The sequence below is a fragment of the Vanellus vanellus genome (genome assembly GCF_965231255.1).
Source record: "Vanellus vanellus genome assembly, chromosome: 3".
Classification (NCBI taxonomy): domain Eukaryota; kingdom Metazoa; phylum Chordata; class Aves; order Charadriiformes; family Charadriidae; genus Vanellus; species Vanellus vanellus.
In genome coordinates, this window is record NC_138907.1 from 121,572,293 (window position 1) to 121,585,335 (window position 13,043).

Below are 13,043 nucleotides of genomic sequence, written 5' to 3' on the forward strand. Positions count from 1 at the left end.
GAAAAATGCCCACCTTATTCTCAAGGATTTGAGTTGGACTCTATTATTTGCTTTGCAATAAGGCTCAAGAGCTCAGGCCTCCAATGTGCTGTAGAAACCATAAGCCAGTGCAGATAAAGCAGTGACAACAAGGGCCGGGTGACTCAGTTTACTCCTTCCTTGACCGTTCTCGCCCCCTGACTCCTGTCCCTTAATTAATAAGTGGCCGAAAGCCGTTGCAGTAATGAGCGTGGCAACGCGCTGCCCTCCTGCTCCTCCTAGTGGATCGCTGGCCGAAGTCGAGCTTGTGGCTGTCTCCTTCCACCCCGGGGTTTTGAGGGGTTTGGGGAGCGTGATTGACACAAAGTACTCGGAAAAAGCCAGTTCGCTATGTCTAGCATGCAGATTTTTCAACCCGTGGTTTAATGACTGTCAGGCGTCAGCAGCGGCTGCATTTCTCTGCTCAACTTCCGACAGTTGAAGGTTGCCCCAGGCCTAAAAGCCGTGCGTGACTTACCAGCTCTCTGGCTTGCAGGGACCCAGCAGAGCAGCAGCCAACTTGCCCCGTGCAAAGCCCTGCAGGAACCAGGGGAGGTCATCTGCTCTTACACCCTCAGCCCCATGGTACTCCCGGAATGTGGAAAAGTTCATATTCACATTTTTCTTCTACCTAAAGTGATCAAAGCTCTAGCTTTGGCGTGTTTTATGGGATCTGAAAAAAAAAAAAATTCAACAGGACATACTGCATAATCTGTAGTGAAATGATGTGCCTGATCTGGGGAGAGAGGTCTGAGTTAAAATCACCACTTCGAATCAGGGATTGTTTCTTGGCCAATGAGTATTCAGTCACCAGTGTGTGGTCCAGGAATAGCAGTTTGAGAGTGCTCCACCCCAAAAATACCCTGTTGGAAGAGCAGGGATTTGAATCTTGATACCCCAAAACTCAATGAACACTGTTACCTCCAGAGCTAGTCTGGGCTATCCCCCGGGATATATACCCCAGCTAGCTCAGGGTCAAGGGCTCTCTGCTGGAATAAGCAGCACCTGAGGTGAGATGTCTGCCCTCAGGCTTGGGCTGAGTTTGGGCAGATAAGTACATCTTTTTTAAGGAGGATTGCGTCAGTGTTTGCTTTGCACCTGCCCAACAGCAGAAAGTTGGGTGCCTACAGCAGTAATGTTTGAGCAATGGTCTTGAAGTCATCCCTGGTGCTGGTTGAAGAAGGAAAAATGTTGCTGAATGTTTTTTGGAAGCTGAACTTAACTGTGTTTCGGCACTGATCTCATGAATACAAAGCTCTGGTCCTGTCTGTTACCGAGAGCCTTTTCCTAATGCCTGTTGATGGTGTTACATGTACCCTGCGCTCCGCAGAAGGAATGCGCAGCTCCTACAGCTGGCTCCAGCGTAGGCAGGATGGACCAAACTATGCGTTAAAAAGCCTTTGTGTGACTCCCAGACTGGCTCTGGCAACTTAACTGCTGTGAGAAACCAGAGGAGTCAGGAGACCTGCATCTGAGCTGTTCGTGGAAGCTTCAGCTTTCTTCAAGAGCTGAAAGATTACCCCGATGGTCCCAACTCTCCTTGATTCTGTAAATCTGCCACATAGCGATTTATTCTTTTGTTTTCTTCCTAATACTGTTTGTTTGTTTTCTCTTTTCCTTTATCCAACCTCCAAACCCCAGATGAGCTTAGGACAAAGAGCAAAGTTGACCTGCACACCCGAGATGGCCTATGGAGCCACAGGCCACCCTGGGGTCATCCCTCCCAACGCTACTCTCCTCTTTGACGTGGAGCTTCTCAGGTTAGAGTGAATCTTCTCGAGGGAGTTGGCTGGAGACATCTGTTAATAACCATCCGTTCTTTCTCGCCTTGCCAGCAGCGGGAGAAATCTTCACTGGAATCCCAATCTTCCCTGCTCAAGTTGTCCCGTCAATAGCGCCTGCCATTTGGTTTCTTACGCCTTCCTTCTCTTTTTTAACTTCGTGGTGTCCGTATTTGCCTTTTATTAGAAGCTTTGCTTTGGGAAAAATATCTACCGTTGTAACATTTTCAAGTTGTACATTTTATTTAATTTGCATGTAAGAAGAATTCACAGTGACGGATTGAAAATATCTATAAATATAAATATATATATTCCTTATTGAAAAACCACTGCCTTACTGTACACTTAAACCAAGAAAAAAAAAAAAACACAAAAGGTGCTCAAAAAAAAAATCCAATGTACGCCTTGTACATGAACGGGCATTAGCCAAACAGAGTTACCTGCGCTGCCACTTTTCTCAACTTGTACGTTCTGCTTGCTGCTGTTTTAAAAAATACTGTCTCATTTAAGAATTAAAAGTATATATATAAACCAATAAAATCTTGATACTTTACAGTTTCTGTTTCCTGTTTTTCTGCTTTCCTCTGGCTGCTGGAATTCTTTCTGGTGTATAAGAAGTTCTTCAAACAATCATCAACCCGTTTTTTTTGTTAATGATTTCTCTTCTTACATGAAATACACCTAATTCCATGCGCTGCTTGTGTTATAGATGGCACAGTGGAAGATCGCTGTGGGACCAGAGGCACCAGGAACGTGCCAGTAAGGGCTGCTGGGACAGAGAGATTTCATGACTCTGCATCTCCCCTGCACTGCTGGTGGCCCCTCAACTCTGGCCAAAATTTAGCTGCTGAAGAGATGGAAAGAGATGCTTCTCAAAGATGTGCAGCGCTGGTCCAATTCTCTGCATTTACAACAGTAAAACTAGTGTAAACATTTCTACTGGCGATGAGATCGGGTCCACTTTACAAAACCAATCTGGACTGTGGGATGATGTGGCCACTGAACACACCGGGGTTTTTAGGCTGCTGTTTTTAGGCCCCTGGAGACAGAAAGCTGTGTAGACTGTCATTTACCTGGTGTTAGGAGCAGGACCTGATCAGTGACGCTGGCTCTGTGCTGTTATTTTGCTTTGCCTAAATTTGGTTCCTCACATTTTGGCTTGATTTTCCCCTTTGCTGTGGAAACGAAGAGCATCATTGGGTCACGATGTTATTTTTATTCAACTTGACTATAAACTATTTGCATAGGTTTTGACTAATGGATTTTTGGATGGAAGTATTCAGACAGTCGTCACACTATTTTCTTGTGTGAGTGTGTAAGGAGAACACACCTAGCAGGAGCAGACAGACCACGAAGCTATGTTGGTATCTCCAGGTGGTACCTCCGGGAGACGAGAGAGAAAAGGAGCACAGACAAGCAAGACTGGCAGTCTGGGCAGTGCCTACAGCTCGCCCTCCTCTTTCTCTAGATGTTCATTTTATCCACAAAGCTGCCTTTGAGTTTGTTAATAAGCCCATAGAAGCCATCTCTTACAGACTGTTACTCACCGAGGGTTGGTGGAGTAAATGTTTTTCTTGCTCCCCTCTCCATAAAGAAACAGAAAGGCCTTTTGGGGCTCTCTTTTTGGTGGAAATCTGGGCTCACTGCAGCAGCTAGGTTACACATCCACATTTCACTAATAGTTTTTTCGTTTAGGACAGGCTAATTTCCTGATAATAAATGGGAAATGAGGCCTGCCAGGGCTTGATGCCCACTAGCTCTCCCAAATGGTTTTTAAAGGTCCTGCTCTCCTTTGCCACCACGCCTGCCTCTGTCGTGGTCTTGATTTCGGCACTGGGTTACAGATCTCAGGCTCTATCACAGCAGTTTCAGGTGTGACCTCCTATAGATGTCTGGGTTAAACGTAACGTGGTCCTGTCCCGCCTGACAAACACGGGTCAAGTCAGCACATCGGTCTAAAGCTGCTCCTGCTGATGGCCCAGGTTAAGTTAGTTGCTTGTAAAAAGAAAATAAAATATATAGAATCATAGAATCATAGAATCATAGAATCATAGAATCAGTGAGGTTGGAATGGACCTTTAAGATCATCAAGTCCAACCATTAACCTACCCTGATGTATATATAAAGGATCTGGCTCAGGACTTCTCCCAAATGCCTCAAAAGCAACCAGCGATGCGAAGGATTGACACAGCATACCTGAAACGGCCACGCATTCCCTCCATCATCTCTTGGTCCCACTGCTGGCAAGCTTCTGCCGCGTCTAGAGCGAGAGGGAGAGCATCGCCCTGCCCTTGCGCTCCTGCCAGGTGTCTCACCAGCGAAACACGTCTTCTGCTGCGCTTTAAGAGCTGATCCTGTTCAGTCTTATTGCCTCCGTCTGCAGAGCTGCTCTGCACTTGCTGTCTGCCCTCAGCAGTACAACCCGGTCATTACCGAGTCTGTAAAATCCTTATTACAGCTGGCTGATGAAGTGCTCGCTCTCTCTCATCACCCGTTCTCTGCAGAGACCTTTGTTGGAAGCAGCGATTATTACATTTTTCATGCCAATTTCATTAAAAAAAAAAAAAAATCTGAAAGGAAAACTAATTGTGCTTTGTGATACTTAGGGAAATTAAGTCTTCAAGGAAATGTAATCTTCAGCTCTTTATTTGACTGCAAATGCGTTAATTTATTTAATTGTATCATCGATCAACACAGTACATATAATTATTACCACTATATAATGGATTGGAAAAAAATTTACTGTCACTGCCTGTGTAATCAGATATGCTCTTGTTACTAATTTCTAAACAGCATCAATGGAAAAAAATGACCTTCCAGGCTTAATTTCATGCCCTACTTCCTGAAAAATTAAATGGGAAGTGAGCACACACAAAAACCAGCACAGATGCAGAGTACGAGGCTGGTAACATCTGCCTTATTTGCTGCCCCCTCTGCCATTCATATAACTGAACTCATTTCCCTGTCCTTTGATATTACATTTCAAACAAAATCTTGAGCAGACCTCATCAAAACAATCCTCCGGGCATTCGATTTCCATTCCCTCTGTCGTGCAGGTACAAATTATTATTTCATTTTACATGTACAGGGACATCGAAAGCCCTGAACAGGCACTAGAAGAAAAAGTATGAAATGGAATATTTAATGAAAGGCAGCAGCTGAGCTCTCAGAGAAATCAAAAGCTGCTGATCTTGAGGATTCAATGAAGGAATTTTTATTAATCTTATTACCCTAAAGAATTGCTTTTTATATATGTTTTTCAAACAGCATCAAATCCTCATCAAAACAGACACTGCAGTGCAAGCGCCATGCTCTCCACTATTGACAGAAGCAGTGCGGTATTTGCATATGATTTTAAACAAGGCTGGCAGCACATGGCACCATTATTACTACTTTGACATTTTATTACCAGTATTTATTATTATATATAACAATCCAGCATGGTAACAAGTACCTCCAGTTCCCGTTACAGCGAGGGGACTTTTAAATGCCCAACAACTGCTGTAAATGGCCCCTGTTATCCCCGTGTTCGGCACGTGTGTGTGCGTATGTATATACATGGCATATATATATATAATGCATATATATATGGAGGGGGGGCAGTTTGTAACCTTTAAAAAGCTATGGATGTTCACATAGAAGCAAGCCCTCCAATAGGATTTCACTCATTTAAATATGTTTAAGGCAAGCTCGGTTTTGCCTGAGAAGCTTTGGTCTGTATTAATCTGATGGGTAAGACCTGAAAGGTTATCAGAAGTAATTAACATGGATTCCGCGAGGGGAAGTCATGTCTGACTAATCTGATAGCCTTCTACGATGGCGTGACTGGATGGGTGGATGAGGGGAGGGCAGTGGATGTTGTCTACCTTGACTTCAGCAAGTCTTTCGACACTGTCTCCCACACTATTGTGTCCAGTTCTGGGCTCCCCAGTTCAAGAAGGACAGAGAACTGCTGGAGAGGGTCCAGCAAAGGGCTACAAAGATGATTAGGGGATTGGAACATCTCTCTTAGGAGGAAAGGCTGAAGGACTTGGGTCTTTTTAGTCTAGAGAAAAGATGACTGAGGGGGATCTTATCAATACGTATAAATACTTCAAGGGAGGGTGCCAGGTAGATGAGAACAGTCTTTTTTCAGTGGTGCCCAGTGATAGGACAAGAGGTGACGGGCACAAACTTGAACACAGGAAGTTACATCTTAACATGAAGAGGAACTTCTTTACTTTGAGGGTGGCAGAGGGCTGGTACAGGTTGCCCAGAGAGGTGGTGGAGTCTTCCACTCTGGAGACATTCCAAACCCTCCTGGACGCCGTCCTGTGCAACTGCTGTAGGTGACCCTGCTCTGGCAGGGGGTTGGGCTAGGTGATCTGCAGAGGTCCCTTCCAACCCTGACCATTCTGTGAAAACCAAACTGGCACCTAAGAGCAACAACAGCTGAGCCCAGCTGCTCTGCATTCAACGTGTGCACATCACAGCTGCACCCAACAGTACAGTGCTGGGCAAGGGGGAACGCTGGATGTAACCTCAGCTGCCAACAGGCTCAGTCTCCCATCGCCTGTTCCCAACCTGGGGCACAGCTCGCTGGGGCCTGGCGAGGCCTCCTGTGCAACAAGAAGCTTCAGTTTGAAGGGACAGACACGGGTATGGGAGAGGCAGAGGGAGGAGAAGGCTTTTTACTGAACAGTCACTCCCCACAACAGAAGGGAAGGCAGACCCATTCCCAGGGGACACTCCCCGGTCAGGCACAGAGGGGGAGTTCAAGCACCCCCAGAGCTGGAATCACAGGAGAGGCATGTCAGCTGCCACCTCCCTGCTGCCCAGGGGTGAGAGAGAGCTGGTGCGGAGCATCACCGCCACCGTCACACTCCTCCCAGCTGAAAAAGGACTGCACAGCACATGGCAGCCTCAGGGGACCTGCTCCCTTTGAGGGCTGGGCACTGGTACCCACAGCCAGGCACCCTCCCCCAGCACCCGGGGGCTGCACACGTGTGAACGCCCACATAAGGCCACACACGGGTGCTCTACAAATTCTTACTTGCATCACAAACATGCAGGTGATGAATGATTTCCTTTCTAAAAGGAAAGGTCACATGCAGAAGTAGTGCAGCATAACGCCAGCCTTGATGGAAAAAAAAGCAAAACTATGTAGACCCACATTTATTTTTTTACTAAATGAACGCAAGAACAGTGTGGGTTTTTAAGCAATAGATTTCAAAATCTAAGGATACAAAAACATTCCTTTAGGAGAGTATAATACACTAAAAAAAATTAACTTAAATGACAAATCCTCAGACCAAGTGTGTTTGCACCTGCCCACGTTCTGCACTGGCTGGAAGTTGTCTGATCAGGGAGTTAAACATCAAATCCGAGCAAATAAATCCTCCCGAGAGGCAGGACACTGCCACCATTCCCAGGAACATTCCAGCAGGTTCAGAACACAGGTGGAAGTTATTCTTTTCCACTTCCAAAATATACTGGTTATGCATACTCTGTATCACACCAACTTTTATTCACAGGATATGAATGCTGAAAAAAAAAAAAAAGCCAAAAAAAGGTAAATATTTTCTTTTTCCTCCACTAGTTACTATGTAATTTATGTACATTAAATATATTACAGTTCAAACACAGAGAGTAGAAAACAATCGCCACCACAGGTATCTGAAATTCCCACCATCATCTGCTCTCTCGTTTTGGTGGGGTGTTCTCTACCTAACATTAAAAGGCATGAAGCGTATTCCTGTTACTCCTCCTAACCTCAGTACAAAGCTGGTACACGGAATAAAGATCTCATACACCATTAAGTCAGTCCCGCAGCAACACGCTATTAAAGCAAGATTATTTTACTGCAGCTTATCTGTTTCATCTCAATCACCAGGAACAAGACATTTTGACTGAAGTCACCTAAGGAGTTGGATCATTTTAAAAGGCCATTCATTTTCTACAGTTTGTAAAAGAAACTTCGTTATAAACACAGATTTGGGCTTGCTTTGTTCCTAGTGAGAAGTAGCCCAATGATCATGTAATGGAGTTCGGCTCCTTCAAACATTCCCAGAGGGAGAAAGGCGCAATAAATCATGTACAATATAGACAGGTGTGATGAACTACCAAACCACACATTTCTTTTTTAAAAAAGCACATCAACCCCTGTCGCAGGGAGACTAGCTGCAATACTCCATTTCCAGAAAGCAGCAAGAGAGATGTACCTCCAGGCAGGCAGCTCATGCAGAGCCCCTGGAGCTCCTTGCAGGAACTGGCTGCCACACTGAAGATCTGCCCTGGAGACTGGGCAGAACTTCAGGAGGTGACAAACACTCAACGGACTTGGTCCCATCTTGAGAGGTCCTGCTGGAAACGGGACTGTGGCTCTGCAGCATTTACCAGGTCGTCCTTACAACACGGAGAAGCCACATCTGCTTAGGATTTAATCTTGAAGCAGATCTTCCAATGTTTTACATTTATTTAATTCTAACATGAAGATCTAAAGATTCAAATTACAGCTTATCAATTTAAAAAAAAAAAACAACTTATACTTCACTGAGAATTCCTGTGTTTAGTTCAAGAACTCTTGAAAACAGTTTCCAAAAAAGTTCAGTTTATTTTGGTGGGTCTGTATTAATTCCATATTTTTCCTTGAGAAGCTTAAGCTGTTCCTCTTTCTTCTTTGTGTCCATCTTTTGGAATGCCTGTAATTAGGAAAATGAGATTAGATTTTTTTCCCCCCCTCACATCTTTTTATGACACATTATTTCCCAGTAACTACAACCAACATCACTATGAACTACATCAACATCACATACAAAGAGTGACGCTTAATTCTGAACCTCACAGAATGCCACAGATACCATCAGAAACAGGCAAAACATTAAGACCTACAGACTTTTTACCTGTGAACAGGACTCACATCCTGTTGCAACTGTGCAGTTTTAAGGCCCCTGTTCCCTCTTCTCCAAAGCACACTCACCAGGAACATGCTTTTCACACCCTTGGTCCAAAGGTGTTATTTTATTTTTTTTTTTGCACACAAATCATGAAGTAAAGATGAAATCCTGACAACTTATCCCATCCATTCCCTCTACAAGTTTGCATTTATTTTTTAAAATATCCAAGCAACTGTCTTGTCAAACCATTTTCTTTTTGTGCTAGCTACATTCACAGGTAACTTAAAAAAAGTGTACGTACCCTGTTTGCGTTATAGTACAAAACAACAAGGTATCTGTTGCACACGTTGAATCCCGACAGGTGATCACAGGCATTTTTAGCATCAAAGATGTCTTCATAGACCACGTAGGCTGTTCCTCTAGTTTCAGGAGTGTTTCCACTGCAGGCAAGATGAGTTTTAATGTTAAAATAAACAGGACATAGTTCTATTAGTCTTTAGCTAATCTAATTGCAGTCACAGCTAAAGCACTTCACTAAAAAACAATTTATTAGGGTTTTTTTTTCTAGATATTAAAATACATCCCTGCTTTCCACACCCATCTCCACTTAACAGTTCAGAGTCAGAGAGGACAGGAAAATGTGACAGAGGCACATGCTGCACTATGCTCCTTAAGGAAAATTCACCTCTCCACAACAACTATCAGAAGCTGTTGCTGTCAGGGGTTGTCATATTTCTGGAAACACTCTTAAGTTTTTATTACAGCAATTAGCTTGTTTTATTTACTATTACAAGACCAGGCTGTGAGTTAATGGCTGTCTGGATCAGATGTCTCCCTGGGATGGAATACGGCTCTGGGCACATCCCAAAGTCAATTTGAGAGAGTCAGAACAGCCCCACTGGTGCAAGACCACGTCAGATGCATGGCCATTGCCTCTCTGAACATCAATTCAGTTTCATTTGCCTGAGGGACAGGAGACATGTCTGGGCACATAACGCTAACAAGCCCGGAGAGATTGCAGAGTGTACGAATCCAAAAGATCTCAGCGAAAAGACAGTTGTAGCTAACTTAATCAGAAGAATTGTCTCTAAGGTGCTTGCTTCTAAGAAGAGACCTCCTGAGGACAAATGATATCACACATATCCACACAGGGACGCATACAAAAATGAAGAGAACAGGACAAAAACTGCACAAAGCACAAAAGTCATTACAAAAGGAGTTCTGTTATGCCTTGTCTCGTGATAATGTTAGGATTTCTGTGGAAAACAACACAAACCAGTAGTTCCGAGCACTCAGCAGGGATGCCGTCTGCAGCTCCCTGTTGGACACATATGCCAGCACATCACTCAGATGGAAAGCTCTTCTGGTATGGCTTAATTCTTTATGTCCCACTGTCACGCTGTTCCAATCTACAGCCTTTCAGAAACCTTAAATAGTAGTTCTTCATTATGCTTATTTGTGAAGAATTCCACCTATCTGGCCAAGCAGGAAGTTTATGCTGTCCCTTGTTCCTTTAACCACTTCTCCTACCCCTCCCTGTATGAGAAGCATCTCACTGGCTCCATCTTCCAACACAGCACCAGCGGTATGTCCCCCTGTCCTTGTTTGTTTACTGAAGGCAATTCTATATGTAAAACTCCTTTAAAAATGATTGTTCAGTGTATAGAATAATCACTACAGCTCTGGAATGAGCACTTCTATTTGGGATAGTAAAGTTCAGTCTGTTTAACTGTTTCAGTGTATTTACGTCCTGCGTAGACAAAACAATTAATTACTCCCCCTAGTCTCAAAGCATGGGGAAATGGAGCTCAATATAAATAACAAGGATACATTATACTCTAATCTGATCAGCAACCTAGTCAAGAACTCAGAGATGCTGTAGGTTATTTTGCCAACAGGCAGATAAAAGCAGTACAAAAAAACCCCGTACCAAATATGAACTACATTTCCTTTCTATTCAGACATCTATTGAAATGTGACTTGAAAAGAAAATGTAAGTAAAAAAATGCCAAGTTTTGTTTCCTCCCCCTCCCCTTCCTAAATATTTTTTCAGAGGGGAAAAAAAAATATCTTTTTGTATAAGTGTCAATACTCCAACCAGCCTTACTACAGTTCTCAAAAAGTTCTTCCTGAATTCCAGCTTCAGCCAGCTCTGCTAGAAACGTAGGAGAACATAATACTAACCAGATGAAATTATGGTTTAATCCACAGCATACAGACAATATGCAGGGTAACACGCATCATCAAAGCTCAGGTGTTCAATATTTGAAATAACTAAAGGCAAGAACCTCTGATTTGCTGTAGACATATGTAACCTCAATGTGTTTTAAAACAAAATTAAAATCAAATTGCCATTCTCCACAGACTACATGGCTCCAGGACAAACTGCATCTGATGCACAGGGAGTTGTTTCTGATACTTGCTTGTGGTCGACGCGCCCAGCAGCAATAGTAACATCTTTATTTTCCAATTAGTTTAGTATCTAACACTCATTAAACATGGAACTGGTTGTGTTCAGTTTTTGCCTTTCTTATTTTTACCTTTAGTTAAGGTGAAAGGTTAGCTGTATTTAAGATTTACCCAAGAGAACAAATTCATATTTTTACCAATTTACCTAAGTTCACATCAAATTTAAGCTTTTTCACCCCACCTACAGGCAATATTATTTTCAAATGAATTCACACATATGAGAAACATCATCACATCCATCTCTGGCACACAGGGACGCTGCTAAAATGTGTTTAACTTTTTCAGCTGTGAAATCCAGTTGCTACCCACTGCAACAGGAATACTGAGTTATAACACGTATACAAAGCATATAAAATCCTTTACTTTTGAAAGAAAACTAAAATACTTACACTCTGATTTGTCGAATAGGCCCGTATTTCCCAAAAATATCATACATTTCCTCCGCTGTGATTTTATACGGCAAGTTCCTAATATACAGGATCCGATTCACTTCTGGAGGCAGCCGAATCTGATGAAGAAACAATATACTGTGTGTTAGACTTAGAGCACCCACTTCAGACTTTAACAACAGCAGCTTACGAGCTAAATCTTGGGGCTAACATCACCAGGAGAGTCCAGATTAGCTTCGCTAATTCTTTTTTAATCCTCCACAGCTACAAACTGGACGTGTTTTGTCAACCAAGAGGCCTGCCTGGAGGGGGACGGGCTCCCTTGGCCGGGGACGCGGAAGGAGCGCAGGCCGGGCGAGAAGGCCTGCTCTAGGCCTCGGGCCGGGGGACGCCTCCTCACCGCCCCGGAGGGCTGAGGCGGGCCAGGGAGAGGGTAGGGAAAACACTCACGTTGGCTCGCTTGGCTGCTTGCATCGCCATGGCGCCGGTCGGAGGGAGGGGGCTGCCGCCTGAAAGAGAAACACCGGCAGGGAACGAGCCTGCTCCGCGACGCGCCGCTCGCCTCGACGGGGGACCCGGATGCTATCCCAACGTGCACCGCGCCGGAAGCGACGGCGCCGGAAGTGACATCCCCGCCAGCCGCTGTGCCCCTCCGCCAATGGGCGGTGGGAAGCACGTGACCTGCGGGAGTGCCCCGCCTACCGCCCCGCCCCGTCCGGGGCTCCGGCGGTGTGTGCGATGGTGGAGTCGTCTGGGTCGGAAGGGACCGTTCGTCGAGTCCAACCATCCACCTAACGCTGCCAAAAACACCGCTAAACCACGTACCTCAGCGCCACGTCTGCCCGTCTTCTAAATACCTCCAGGGATGGTGACTCCACCACTGCCTTGGGCAGCCCGTGCCAATGTCTGATAACCTTTTTGGTGAAGAAATTTTTCCTAATATCCATTCTAAACCTCCCCGGCACAATTTGAGGCCATTTCCTCTTGTCCTATCACTCGTTACTAGGAGGAGAGACTGACCCCCCCTTGCACGCTCTCCTTTCAGGGCGCTGTAGAGCGGTAAGGTCTCCCCTCAGCCTCCTTTTCTCCAGGCTAAACATCCCCAGTTCCCTCAGTCGTTCCTCATAAGATTTGTGCTCCAGACCCCTCACCAGCTTCGTTGCCCTTCTCTGGAAATGCTCCAGCACCTCAATGTCTTTCTTGTAGTGAGGGGCCCAAAACTGAACACAGCACTCAAGGTGGGGCCTTACCAGTGCCAAGTACAGTGTGGACAATCCTGCTGGCCACACTTCCTGATACAGGCCAGGATGCTGTTGGCCTTCTTGACCACCTGGGGACACTGCTGGTTCACATTCAGCTGGCTGTCCACCAACACCCCCAGGTCTTTTTCCACTGGGCAGCTTTCCAGCCACTCTTCCCCAAGCCTGTAGCACTGCATGGGCTTGTTGTGACCCAAGTGCAGGACCTGGCACTTGGCCTTGTTGAACCTCATACCATTGGCCTCGGCCCAT

The 13,043-nt window shown here is 45.0% G+C and overlaps 2 protein-coding genes across 5 annotated transcripts in view; one reads left to right on the plus strand and one right to left on the minus strand.

Annotated features, from left to right (window-relative positions):
* FKBP1B (FKBP prolyl isomerase 1B) overlaps positions 1 to 2,329 on the plus strand; it is a 79,585-nt gene extending 77,256 nt beyond the window's left edge. For all 3 annotated transcript variants that reach the window (XM_082481161.1, XM_082481160.1, XM_082481162.1), the window contains one exon: positions 1,660 to 2,329. In XM_082481161.1, the coding sequence (XP_082337287.1) occupies positions 1,660 to 1,788 (129 nt within the window). In that variant the 3' untranslated portion in view covers positions 1,789 to 2,329. The remainder of the gene's footprint in view (positions 1 to 1,659) is intronic.
* A 4,609-nt stretch (positions 2,330 to 6,938) lies between these two features.
* Positions 6,939 to 12,119, minus strand: SF3B6 (splicing factor 3b subunit 6). 2 transcript variants are annotated; one of them, XR_014268982.1, is made up of 5 exons: positions 11,983 to 12,119; positions 11,533 to 11,651; positions 8,976 to 9,114; positions 8,327 to 8,479; positions 6,939 to 7,322 (listed from the first exon to the last, which is right to left on the minus strand). XR_014268982.1 is itself a non-coding variant. In XM_082481134.1 (4 exons), the coding sequence occupies exons 1-4, from the start codon at positions 12,010 to 12,012 to the stop codon at positions 8,390 to 8,392; spliced, it is 378 nt and encodes a 125-aa protein (XP_082337260.1). In that variant the 5' UTR covers positions 12,013 to 12,119; the 3' UTR covers positions 6,939 to 8,389. The 2 variants fall into 2 exon arrangements, 1 of the variants encoding a protein (XP_082337260.1); XM_082481134.1 differs by having other exon boundaries at positions 6,939 to 8,479.
* Between the last annotated feature and the right edge of the window lie 924 nt (positions 12,120 to 13,043).

What these genes read in the sequence shown, in the direction of transcription:
- SF3B6 (XM_082481134.1), bottom strand. Translation starts at nt 12,012, where the DNA reads ATGGCGATGCAAGCAGCCAAGCGAGCCAAC. An exon ending in AAGCAGCCAAGCGAGCCAAC is followed by an intron (nt 11,652 to 11,982) that starts GTGAGTGTTTTC and finishes TTTCTTCATCAG; the next exon opens with ATTCGGCTGCCTCCAGAAGT. An exon ending in CCTATTCGACAAATCAGAGT is followed by an intron (nt 9,115 to 11,532) that starts GTAAGTATTTTA and finishes TCTTGCCTGCAG; the next exon opens with TGGAAACACTCCTGAAACTA.